The 13610-nt window shown below is 45.5% G+C and overlaps 1 protein-coding gene across 7 annotated transcripts in view; it reads left to right on the plus strand.

Annotated features, from left to right (window-relative positions):
* Window positions 1-13610, plus strand: part of Stpg1 (sperm tail PG-rich repeat containing 1) — a 45806-nt gene that overhangs the window by 9592 nt on the left and 22604 nt on the right. For all 7 annotated transcript variants that reach the window (XM_019209002.2, XM_019209001.2, XM_010633793.3 and 4 more), the window contains exons 2-3: window positions 341-478; window positions 4765-4883. In XM_019209002.2, the coding sequence (XP_019064547.1) occupies window positions 409-478; window positions 4765-4883 (189 nt within the window). In that variant the 5' untranslated portion in view covers window positions 341-408. The remainder of the gene's footprint in view (window positions 1-340; window positions 479-4764; window positions 4884-13610) is intronic.

The following is a 13610-nucleotide window of genomic DNA, read 5'->3' on the forward strand; positions in this document are numbered from 1 at the left end:
GGGCCCAAGACTTTGCCCTGTTAGGTGTGGTCCTCCACCAATCCTCAGAGAAGCAGCGGTAGTGGCCTGGAAGAGGGGAAGGTTGTCACAGGTATAGGCCCAACTGGGCTCTTGTCAAGACTGGTAGTGAGCGTGGAGGCTACTGTGGAGGGAACTGTAGAGCTGGCGGGCAAGAAGGCACAGGGGCTGTCACTCCAGCGCCCCCTTGGGGTGGCAAAGGGGAAGAGCATGATGACTGTTAGTGGGATTCCCCATCCCCCTCCAGCAGCTGACAGAGGGAAAAGGGAAGGGACAGGCCTCATTTGCCATCCCACCTACAAATGCTGTTTTGCTCTTTCAGGTGCTTAGAAGAACATGTAGCAGAGTTTTTCCTCAAACAAATGGAACACACCACAAAACTTCGCTAACATGAGCTGCTCTACCCGGGAAGCTGAACACCTTGGCAAATATTCCAGATTTGCCAACAAAGTAAAGAAAGGTCTAGTGAATTTAAATAACATTATGCTGCTGGGAGAAAGAGAGAGCTCCTGAGATATATTAGAATACAAGAGCACAGGTGGCAGGAATGTGGTAAATCTTAGGTTGTGTCATCAAGGTCATACTTTCTTTTTGAGACAGGGTCTCACTATGTAGTTGAAACTGACCTGGAACTCACTGTGTAGCCCAGGCTGGTCTCAAACTCCCAGCGAACCTCCTGCCTCAGCCTTCTGAGTGCTGAGATGACAGGCGTGCACCACCACTCCTGGTGATCAAGGTCATCCTTAAGGCATATCAAATGGATTTACTTTAGCCCCTCTTCCCCAAGTGCGATGATTGGGCAGAAAGGATGAGAAGAAAGGATGAGAGAAGAAGGATGTGCCTTCAAGAATAAAAGCACTTATTTCCATGTATCTGGCAAGAGCCATAGAACAGATACTCCTTGTTTAATGACATACCTATTTAAAGACTGTTCAGATTTATGACTGAGGCTAAAATGTTAGCTTGAATGTCCTTTTTTGGTACAGTTCTGTACATCTTGTTTATAGAGCCCTAATGTCTTTTTTGGGGTACAGTACACCTTGTTTATACAATACTGTGATTGTTGCTGATTGTGCTGTGCAGTACTGTAATTTTACGTTCTGTTATACATTACAGAACTGCATGCAAGAATTATGCAAATAAAAGCAGCAGTACTGTAATTTTATGTTCTGATATACATTATAGTACTGCATGCAAGAATTATGGAAATAAAAGCAGCAGTACTGTAATTTTATGTTCTGTTATACATTACAGTACTGCATGCAAGAATTATGCAAATAAAAGCAAAGTCATCAAATTGGAGTTTCCTTTGACCACTTCTTTGTTTTGAATATTGTAACATACATACTATATACAATTCCTCATTTAGCAAGGAATGGAACTCAGTCATTAAATGAGGAATGTCTGTGTTTAATTTTAGATATGAAAGAAATATTCTTTTATTTCCTAAAACTCAAGTTCTGACTGCAAGTCCTTTTTAAAAATTAAAAAAATGTTTTTTATTAGTACATGTTTCATTACACAGTGAAATCTTTCTTTACTTTTAACTTCTGGGTTTATTTTTAAAGTATGTTTCCTACAGGCAGCATATAGTTAGACCATTTTTCTTATCCAATCTGACAACCCCTGTCTTTTAATTGGGATATTTGGACTACTTAAATTTAATGTAATTATTTCTGTGTAAATTTAAGTCTATTGTGATTTGATTTCTATCTGACACATCTGTTCTTTATTTTCTAGTTTTTTATATTGAGTATCTTTTATGCTTTTACTTCATTTTCTTTGTTAGCTTATTAGGAATAACTCTGTGCAGTGTTTGCCTAGAGGTTGCCTTAGAGAAAATGTTGAAAAACTTTGGGCCAAGTATGACCCAATATATATATATCTTGGTACCAGGGATCCATCTCAGGACCTTGCACTTGCAAGGCAGGCATGGTGCCACTAAGCTACATCCCTGGCCCCTGACCCACTATATTTTTATTAATAAAATTTTGTTGGAACACATTTATCTCTATTTATCTGTTGTCTGTGGGTGCTTTTACTCTATAATGGCAAGGTTGAATGGCTGTAACCTATAACCTACAAAACCTAAGATATTTATTATGTGGCCCTTTATAGAAAAAGTTTATTGATATCTACTTTAGAGTTTACAACTTATCACTACCATCAAGTGATGTTATAACACTTTATATATAGTGAAGAACCTTGAAAGAATATATTTTTATTTTTCCCTTCCTGACCTTTGTGCTATTGTCATCAAACATTTTACTTCTACATTTACTATAAATCTCATGATATTATTATTATTGTTATTAGTTTTAAATAGTCAATTATTTTAAAAATTATATATTTTTCTTGTAGCACTGGGGATTGAACCAAAAATTCTTCACACTGAGCTACATAATCAACCCTCTCTCTCTCTCTCTCTCTCTCTCTCTTTCCTTTTGAGACAGGGTCTCACTATGTAGTTCAGACTGCCTGGATCTCACTGTGTAGCCCAGACTGGTCTCAAACTCACAGTTCCTCCTGTCTCAGCCTCCTGAGTGCTGAGATTACAGACATGTGCCACACGCCTGGCAGTCTTTTTTTATTTCTTATTCTGAGACAGGGTCTCAGCAAGTTGCTAAAGTGCCCTGGTGGCACACGCCTGTAAACCCAGCACTTGGGAGGCTGAGACAGTAGGACTGCCGTAAGTTTGAAGCCAGCCTGGGCTACTATCAAGTTCCAGATCAGCCTAAACTATACCCTGTCTCAAGAAAAAAAGCCCCTGTTCTGCCTGATTTAAACATTTTCTTTCTATCCCTTTTTAAAAGTGTTTTGATTATTATGTGCCTTGGTTCTTGTTTCTTGTGCCTGAAGTCCATTGCTTTCCTGATCTGAGTCCATATTTTTAAAAAATGAAACATTTCAACAATCTTTCCTTGAAATATTTTTTCTAGTTCCCCTCTCTTTATGCAGTTAGAGCCTCTACCTCTGCTGGGACTGCATTTGTAGATTCAACCAATGACAGATCAAAAATATTTTGAAAAAAATTGTATCTGTATTGAACATGTGGGTTTGTTTTCTTGTCATTATTCCCTTAACCATATAGTATAACAAGCACCTACATGACATCTACATTGTAGTAAGTAATCTAGTAATCTGGAGATGATTTAAATTGTGAGACAGAATGTGCGTGGGTTATATGCAAACACTGTGCCTTTTCACATAAGGGACTTGCACATCTCAAGATGCTTGTCTCTTCAGGGGGCCCTGGAACATGGTCCGTGGGTACTGAGAGAGAATTTCTTCTTCGGACATCTGATTCACTGTAAGAGTCTCCGTGAAGTTGCCCTGCAACTCTCTACACACTGTACCTTTCAGTCCTTTTTCTTTTATTCTTTTTGAATAGTTTCTATATTTGTGTCTTTAGATTCATTAATATTGTTTTCCTGCAGTGTCTAATATCATCCCTTGTAGTTTTAGAAAACTTAGTTTTTATATTTAGAAGCTTGAATTGAATCTTTTATATTTTCCACATCTCCACTTACTATGTTCAATCATTTCTTCCAACTTTTTTTTTTTTTTTTTTTTTGGTACCGGGTATTGAACTCAGGACCTTGCAATTGCAAGGCAGGCCGCAGAACAACTGAGCTAAATCCCTGGCCTTTTTCTTCCAACTTCTATGTGGAATATGGCCAATATAGTGGTTATAATCAATGTTTATATCTATTAATGCTATCATCTGTACAAGTTCTCAGTTTGATTGTTTTCTAATTATGTTGAATTATACCTTTCCTTCTCCGTAGCCCTGTTAATTTTTTTTTGTGGATGACAGATATTTTGAATTTTAGCTGTTGGGTGCTCCTTCTGTAGTCCTTTACACATTCTAGTGCTTTGCTCTGGGACACAGGTTTCATCTTGAGGAGTGGGGGGAGTTATACAGCATGTACATCCTCATTGCAGTCCAGTGGTTGAAAACCCAAGCCGTATCTTCTTCTGCTTTTTAACCCCAAGTCGGCTCAAGGCAGAAACTTAGCTTTTCTTGTGTGACTCTGTGGATAGTGAGAGCCAGCCTCACTCCAGGACGCCCTGGCCTCTCTGGATCTGTGTGGTGCTTGGCTGGTGTCTGACTCTGGGCCCGGAGTGGGGATGCCAGCCCTGCCTTTCTCTTCCTCCCTGAGAGGTCTTCTGACCTCCCTGCCATGTATCCTTTCTTTGCTCTGGGTCGGTGCCCTTCAATGCACTTACAAAGCCACATCTCACGGGATGTGAATCTGGAGAGGGGAAAACCCCAGTAAATTACAAAAGTGAAAGAAAAGTGAGAGCTGGCCTGTTGGCACAGGTTTGTAATTCCAGCGATCTGGAACCTAAGGCAGAAGGGCGGAAAGTTCAAGCCCAGCCTGGATAACCTAGTGACTTAGTGAGACCATCTCCAAACAGAAAATGGGAAAGGCCAGAGATTTAGTTCAGTGATGCTGCCACCTGCCTTGCAAGCGCAAGGTCCCAAGTTTGATCCCCAGAACCAAAGGGGGTGGGGGAGGGCTGCGTGTGAGGGCCTTGGGTTCAATCCCCAGTATTGATTTTTTAAAAAAAACTGGGTGTGCTTTTTTGAAAATAAGGTTTCATGTTTATCTCTTGTCAAAAGAGAAGTTTCTCTTCTGCTCCATTTAAAACAAAAGTTTAATATATTAACATACACGGGTGGGGTTTTGTGCATTTGTCAATTCATTATTTTGTACTGATTTTTATTTTATTTTTGTTTAGGTTTTACTGCTGCATATCCAACACAACCCTCCATTCCTTTTAAACACCAAGCAACAAGAATTACAGAATCAGAAAAAAAAGGATTTAATAGTCAAGCCAAAAGATTTTATCATAAAAAGGTAATGACATTGTCTTCCTAATTCTCTGAATTTTAGCCTCCCAGGACAGGTTATTGTCCTTCTGTGAACGGTAGGGGGCAGTGTCGCCCAAGGAGCCCAGCTCACTTGGGCAAGACACATTACCAGGACTGTAAAATGAACTTGGGAAATATTATAAGGGACAGACGGAAGGGGACGACACAACCACGTCCAGGAGTATGGACCCAAAAACACTTAAAGAAAGTATTAGAATCATAAAATATAAAGTCCCCTAGACCTCAGGCGTATAAAGTAAAAGGTAAAAATCCTTCTGCAATCTTTATGAGATGAAATTACGTGATTTTCTTCAGTAACACGAGAGAAGAGTCTATTGAGAATTATCTTTATGAGACCTGCTCCCCATTTAAAAAAAAAACTTCCTTGAACAAGGTCTTAATACTGTTCCTGTCTTCCCTCTGTCCGCATCCTCTTTCCCAGATCTGCCTTTCCACCTCGGATCTGGAAAGTTCGTCTTTCCTTTGCTTCTCTCACCAGCAGGGGGCGGAAGCAATTTACGAGTGTCCTTAGCGTCTACATTTTTCATTCCCTCATTCATTTAACCCGGATCTTAGGAATAGCATTCTTTTGGAGGAGTGATCACCCCACTTAGCTTTCCCTGCACTCTAAACATCCTGTCACTGCCCGCCTTCCCCTGTGCCAGAGCAAGTTCTGAACGCAGGGGAGGCTGGGAGTGCGAGCCTTGGGCAGCCCCTCCGCTGTGGCCTGACTCGTCCTGCAGGGCGGAGCTAGACAGTGTTCTGAGTTCCACCGCTGATATCTTAGGAGTCTAAGAAAGCAGACAATAAAGCATATTATATATACTATATTTTAAAATTACTTGTAGAGTTCCCCAAAGATGACAAATACTTGCTCTGGCATTTTCTTTCTTTTCCTAATTTCTCTGTAACTGTCATTCTCCCCCGTGTTCTGCTGGGCTTTCCATTCGTCAACTTAATGATAATATATTGTCCATCCCCGGAGTATCCGTAACTCAATTTCCCACAAAGGTACTAGCGGCCACCATTTACTGATCCCTACTGTCTGTCGAATCTTGTTTAGGTTGTATCTCTACTCCTCAGAACAATGCTAAAAGACAGGGTTTATTATCGTAATTTGACGGAAGAGGAAACTGAGGCTTAAGGAGGTTAAATGATGCACCCAAGGTCATACAACAGGGGGTTTGGCACATTTGAGGCTCTGAATAAATATATGCTGAATCAATGTTGAAAGAATTAGACCTTAACCCCAACCTAGCTCACTGCAAAGCCTCTTACTCTTTCCACGCTGGGCCACACCTGCCTTTGTGGCCTATAAGGCGGTAAACTCGGTGTAGGAAAGTCAGCAGGTTTCTGACAGGCCCTTGGCAAAAGAGTCTGGGCTCAAGAGAGGGCAAGACGTGTGCTCCTGTGCAGAGCCTCCATTCTGTGTGATTAGGCCTGACGACAGCCCGAAACTGAACGGCTGACTTTGAAAGTTAGCATTTAAAACACTGTTGTTTGCCAGAACATTTTTCTACTACAGGAGCCAAGGTGGCAGCCAGCCAAAAACTACAGGGGCCATGGAGAGAATCCACTTGGAATTTTTTATTCCACCTTTTCAAAAGTTTTTGTATTTGGTTGACAATGTACAACTGATGTATCTTAAAGCACTTTTTTAAAAAGTGGAATTTTCTGCAAAGGTCAGCGCTTCATAAACCAGGTTCTGTGACTAGCTGGGTCCTTCCTTGCCTTGAAACCAGCCACTTTTTGTTTCTGGTTTTTGGTTTCCTCATCTGAAACATAAAATTCCGATCATGTAAATCTTAAAGTCTGCTCAAATCATGAACAGAAAAACAGATTCTTATTCCATGCTTATTATTCTCATCTTTCCTGAGTGGAATGAGCACCGAGAAGTTAAGGAGCTTGTACGACATCACGCAATAATTTAGTGAAGCAATACAAATTAAGGACAGATTTTAAGACTCCAGTGTCTCACCACCCTTCTTAAAACAGAATCGCACACACCCTTGCCCAGTCGCATAACTAGGTTGCCTCCTCGCCTCACCTCAGTGCAGTGACCCACTTAGCACAGCTGGGACACGGAGAGTCAGGGCCCTCTAGATGTGCACTTTCCTTCCAGCTCTTGGGCCCCATGCGACTCTGGTTGCCGGGCTTAAGGATCCTTCACAGGGCGCCATGTCTAGATGGCAGTTTGGGCTGCTAGAAACGACATATGTTTTCCTGAGCTTTTTATAATTATTTTCAGATGTGCTGTCAACTCTGCATTCATGAAGAGATGTGCCTCTGTGTGTCAGAGCCCAGCCCTGCGGCCTGCTGGGCATTTTCTTCCCACCTCCCACTTCTGTCCTCATATGCTGGGTGGTGGTCGCTGTTTCCCAAGCTGTGTGACTCTAGGGCAGTGATGGCGAATCTTTCAGAGACCCAGTGCCCAAACTGCAACCCCAAACCACTTATTTATCACAGAGTGCCAACAGTGACTCCACAGTACAACTGTTATCTGATGCTTGGCTGCTGGGGTGATGATGGGGCAACTTGGCTCTCGTGCTGACAGAGGGCTCTGTGTGCCTGCTGTGGCACGGATGCCATAGGTTCACCACCACTGCTCTAGGGACACCGCTTAGTGCCTTTCCGTCTCAGTTTTCTTTTCTTTTGGTACTGGGCATCAAACTCAGGACTTTGTACTTGCGAGGCAGGCGGCGGAACCACTGAGCTAAACCCCAGCCCTTGGTTTTCTTATTTTAAGTAGATCTTTGCCGGAATTACTGTCCTGTGCTTCTCAACCTGATTCCTTCCAGGCCCAAATGTGCACATACTAGTAAGGTATGGGCACTCTGTCCTCTAGGAGGGCACAATTTAAAATACAAGGTGACTCCATACAGGGCTGGGTAGACACACCACCATTTCAAAGGTAGTGTGTCCCAGCTGCATGTTGTGGTAAAATTGTGGAAAGTCTGTACTGTTCCTTATTGACCCGATAAGATCCTGAACCAGGGATCTCGTACATGTCAGGAACATTAAATGACAGGAAGTTCTGTTCACTGAGATCACCATGTTCACAGGGATAATTGCCCGCGCGTGCCCTCAGCAGTATCTGCCCTGCCTTCCTGCTGCGCTCCGAGTCAGTCACTGGCCCCCCTTCCTAAGAGGTCTGCAGGACACAGTCCTGGAAATAGCAAACTCTTGGCTGACCTTAATGACACGCCAGGCACCCCTCGAAGAGCTATGCGTTTGTTAGCTCACTTTAACCCTTGTAATAACCCGTGTGCCAGGTCCCGCTTCTCAGACGACTCTGATGGCTAAGTAACTTGCCTTACTAGGGTCAGGCTGGGCCTGGGCAGGAGCCTCCCTGCCACCCCCAGCCAGCTTGTGTCCCAGCTGCCTCCCCCTTGCCGCAATGCCGACTCGTGTGCCATCCATCCAGGAGCTCCCTCCCCGGCAGCAGCCACTGATGTGCTAAATCCAGCGACTGTCCCGATTCAAGCCTGCATTTCCCATGGAGTCACAGGGAAACGCATCCTCTTTGCACAGGGTGTTTTTTCTGCTTGAGGTGCTGGGGCCTTGTGCGCGGTAGGCAGGGACTCCACCACTGAGCTGCGCCGAGTTAGTCCTCAGCTTCACAGTTGTGATGCGGCTTTGCCATCTGCTTCCTGGAGCTTGGCAGTGGCTGACAGGCCATAGCAGTGTCCTTGTCCCCACTGTTGTGCCCGCCCTGTGCTGAAGTAAGATTTGAGGAGGAGGAGAGCCCCGAAGAAGAGGCCCGGGGGCACTCCCAGAGACGAGACCAGCCCGAACCTGTGCTTCTCTGGCTCCTGTCGTCTGGCTCATTTCTAGCCTCGTTTCTGCTCGGGTGGCCATTGTCACAGTCGCCTGGCTTTCTCCCTACATCCTCTCTGGGAATCTAGGAAACGGGTTCTGGGAAAGCAGCCCCTCGTTCTCCTTTTGGCCGCTCCCTCAGGGCTCCCAGGGACCTTGTGCTCCGGGCACCCTCCCCTACTCTGAACGAGACGGTGGCTTTTGCCTGCTCACCCCCGACCTCCCGTTTCTGTCTCTCACTCTTCACCTGTGGCTGGAGGTGTAGAAACTCTGATGCTGGAGAAGGCGGAGAGGCCCCAGGGAGGGAAAGGGAGGTGCAGATGAGGAGGTGCAGATCTCCTGACTGGTGAGGCTCGGGGTCTCCAGCAGCCCCACCAGAGGGGCCTCTAGGATCCCAGAACCCTCTGGGACAGCATCTCTCACTGGAGCCCACCTGTGAACCAGGAACTGGAGCTGCTGTTCACAGCCACCACCTCCTCGGTCTCTCCCTGGGGTGCTTGTGGAAGCCAGGAGCACAGTTGGAAGAACATGGGCCTTGTCCCACCTCGGCTTTTGGCAGGGTCACAGGAGATGAGGGAACTGTGGCCCCGGAGGTCCATGCTGGGCACAGACACTGGCTCTCCTGCCCGCTGCTCTGTGTTTCCTCCACTTCCTGGGCCACAGTCAAAATGAGCTCAAGCTTCCTAGCCTTGGATGAAGTCACCAGGGTGACCCAGGCATTTGTAAAGGGCAACCATGTCCTCAGGAACTCTGACTTCCCACATGGCTTTGCTGTAGAGTAGCTACAGGATTTCCTGAGTTTCCCCCTTGGGCCTGGCTTTCTCCTGTCCATACCTCCAGCCCATTATCAAATTTGTCATTTTTTTCTCCTGTTCACTTGAGAACACAAGCTGCCCACCCCCAAGAGTCCAAGGAAGGTGGAACGGCTTTGAAGAGTCAAAAGCAGACCCAGGGTCTTTAGCCCACGGCTCAATGCAGACCGAATTTTCTAATCTAGGCTGAGAATGTGGCAAGTCAGTGATTTGACATACATCAAAATACTAATTGGGAAGAATTAACGAAATCAGGAGTAGAAAATCCAGTATGTATGAAGATGTGACTGGCTCCAGGCTCTGGAATATCAAGTCCTCCGTGACCTGTGGAGACACCTGGGGCGAGGAGGAAAATGCCCTGCTTTCTTCCTTCCTCTTCCTCCTCCTCCTCCTCCCCACGCCCAGCCCACCCCAAGCTCACGGGGACGCGGATTGTGTCCCACTCCTGGCACATGAAGACCCTGCCGGTCCAGGACTGTCCTCTTCACATGGCCTCTCAAAGTGTGTTTCAACAGAATGTCACCCTGACGTGTGCTGGTCGGGAGGATGGCAACCCAATTCCGGCCACCGCTGGCCCAGCCCACTGTGAAGGTTTTCCTGACAGTCCTGGTTCCGTGGAGGCTGCTGTGGTGATAGCGTGGGTGATGGTGAGCCAGGCACAGTGGTGCACATCTGTAAACCCAGCTACTTGGAAGGCAGAGGGGGAGGGGGAGGAGGAAGGGGAGGAGGAGGAGGATCACAAGGTCAAGGCCTGCCTGGGCAAGACCCTGTCTCAAACTGAAAAATAAAAAAAAAGGCTGTGGGTGTAGCTCAGTCGTAGAGCACTTGTCTAACATGAGCAACCCTCCTGGCTCCATCTCCAGTACCCTCAAAATTAAATTTTTGAAAGGACAGTAATGTCACCACCCTTTGGCATCGGACCGTTTCTTGATTAAAGTGCGCATTTAGTGCTGAGTCTGTGTGGGGACAGCAGGTGCATCATCCAGCACCAGGCTACCATGGAGTGCTCAAGAGGCAGACAGCGAGGCTCTAACAAATGTGCGTCCTTCTCCCACCCCATTTCGCTTGCTTGGTTTGGTTGGTTTTTGCCCTCTGAGGTGCTCGCAGCCAAGGGGGGTGGCTAAGTTCATGCCAGTCACAGCTGGGTTCTTTTGCCCCGGCATTATAGCCCCAGAAAAGACCAAACTCATCACTGTTACAAAATATCAGTAACGTGAGCGGTAAAAATTCTGGATTTTTTGTGCGTCCATCCAGAGTGTGCCTGTAGCTATTGCAGGAGTATGTGTGACTTCTCCGAAGCTCTTTCCTCCCACAGAACCACCTCGGGCATTGTGCAGAAGGAGCGGTGTGCTGGGAAAGCAGCTCTCCCTTCCACGGAGACCAGCGCCCACTTGTTCACCTTTGTCAGTCTCTGTGGCGTAACAGTGCTGCCTTGGCTGATCTCAAGTTACCACGGGCAACCTTTTTTAAAATTGATTTTTATTTTTTAATTAAGTTTACTGGTACATTTCAGATCTACACAATGAGCGCGTTCGTCATAGGGAATGTGCACCTGTACATGATACATCTTGTTTCTTCTTTCTTTCCCATTCCCCTCCTCCCCCTTCAACCTCTCTTCATTTACAGAAGGTTTATTTCCATTTTTTCCTTCTTTTCTCATTTTTCCATTTCCCTTCCTTTATCCTCCCCCACCAGCTCCCCTTCCCATGCGGACATTTTCTTATTTTACAATATCTATTATACATTTTAGTCTTTATTTATACTTCTGGCTTCTCATGCAGAGAAACAATGCGATATTTACATATGTGTGTCTGATTTATTTCACTTAGAGTGTGGTCTCAAGGTGCATCCATTTCCCAGATATGTCACAAGCTTATCCTTCTTTATGGCCGAGTAGTACTCCATTGTATTAAAGAAAAACACGTCTCATTTAACCACTCATCAGTTGATGGGCATTTAGGCTATTTCTAAGATTTAGCTATTACAGGACCAGGGATTTAGCTCAGTGGTGCCTCTGCCTGCCTTCCAAGCATAGGGACCTGAGTTGATTCCTCAATACAAACAAACAAACAAAAAACAAAGATTTAGCTGTTACAAACTGTGCTGCTATAAACATGGGTATACATATATCACTGTGGTATGATGTTTTTAATTTTTTCAGGAAGATACCAAGAAGGGGAATAGCTGGGTCAAATGAAACTTCTAGTTTTAGTTTTTTGAGGTATCTCCATATTGATTTCCACAGTGGTTGCACCAGTCTGCACTCCCACCAACAATGGAGAAGGGTTCCTTTCACCCTAAAACCCTACCAACATTTGTTATTGGTTGATTTCTTGATAGCAGCCATCTTTTCTGGGGTGAGATGGAATCTCAGGGTTTTTAAAATTTCTGTCTTTCAAATGACCAGTGATGTCGAACATCTTTTCATTTATTTATTTGCCATTTCTACTTCTTCATCTGCGAAGTGTCTGTTTATTTCAGATGCCCATTTTTGGATTGGGTCTTTAAATTTGGGAAGTCTGACTTCTAAAAAACTTTTTTATATATTCTAGATAACAGCCCTTTGTCTGAGGAACAGCTGGCACTGGCAGTATTTATTTTTAACAGTTTCCTTCCCCAGCTGCCACTGGCCGGCTCAGCACACTGCTGCCTGGAGGACGGTTTTCACACACTCACTGGCCATGCATTAAGGGAACACAGGCAGCCTTCTGTCCCTCCAGGCTGAGAGGTGACAGTCCTCTTGCTGTTTGCCCTGGACTCCAGCCAGTTGGGCCATGTGGCAGAGTTAAAGTATGACCGAGGCCCAGAGGGGTTGTCAGATCTAGCAAATAAAAAATATAAGATGCTCAGTTAAATTAGAATTTCAGCTAGATAATTCTTTTAGTAAAAGTATATCCCAACCACATCATGGACTATACTTATACTAAAATAGCTACTTGCTGTTTATGTGAAATTCTAACTAACAGGGTGGGCTGGAGGATGGCACAGCCATTCAAGTCTTCAGTTTTATCTGGCAGCTTCGGCTCCCCAGAGAACATGAATATTCATATGATTCTTGTGAGCCAGTGGCAGTGTCGTGCCAGTGTTGTCCCACTGGGGGACTAGAGGCGTAAATTCTAGCAGAGTCACACTTGCAAGTTCTGCTGCAGCTGTAGCCTAGACTCGGTGACTCTGGAAGCTCAAAGGCCCAACACCTTGGCTTGACAAATGAGGAAACTGAGGCCCAGGCAGGTGATTTTTCTCAAGATCATGAAGTTAGTAGCACCACTAAGATAAGAATTCCCATTTCAGAACTCAGTGGCTTCCCCTCTCCTTTTGTCCCACACAGTCTCGTCTGAGAGTTGGGGTTGATTCTGTGGTGAAGAGTACTCTCTGTAGTCAGAGTATCTGGGTTCAAATTCTGGCTCTTATATTTACTAGTGATGTGACCTGGGGTCTCTCTTTTGGCCTGATCATCTCATCTTTAAAATGGTAATTAAATGAGCAAGTAGTGCAAAGTTATCAGAATAGTGCCCGGCCCACAATGAGCACTTGGCCAGTCGATGCCTGTGCTGCACACTGGGCCCTAGAAAAATCTCTTCCTCATCTCCCTATTGCTGATCACATCTGCAACCACAACACCAGGCCCGGGCTGTTCCTGTACCTTGTTCTGCTGTGCTTTTCTCTGCCTCCCTCACTGTCCCTGGCTATCAGCTCCCCTCTGTCCACCCAGGTCCCTTGTAAAGCAGGAACTAGCTCTCCTGCTCCCACCTGCCATGGGGCCAGGACCAGAGGATGCACAGCATTTAAAATTCAGCACCGAGGGACCTGCTGTGGCACACGTGACCCTATCCTTTATCACACTGTCCTAGTGAGCCCGGAGTCCTGGGAGGAAGCTCTTTCTGCCCCAGAAAAAACAATAGGGACACTTGAGTTGGGAGGTCCCTGGGTGGCAGAGACTGGGAACCTGTGGAGTCATGCTGCCTGGTTTAAATTTGGCGTTTATCACTTCCTGGCTGAGAGCTCCATGTCTCTGGGTCTCACTTTCCTTCAAGTGGCTCTGATAATGCCCGCACTGCCAGGGAGTGGAGACAGCACACACCATG

This window comes from Fukomys damarensis, unplaced genomic scaffold (genome assembly GCF_012274545.1).
Source record: "Fukomys damarensis isolate Sample0158 unplaced genomic scaffold, DMR_v1.0_HiC HiC_scaffold_23, whole genome shotgun sequence".
Taxonomy (NCBI): Eukaryota; Metazoa; Chordata; class Mammalia; order Rodentia; family Bathyergidae; genus Fukomys; species Fukomys damarensis.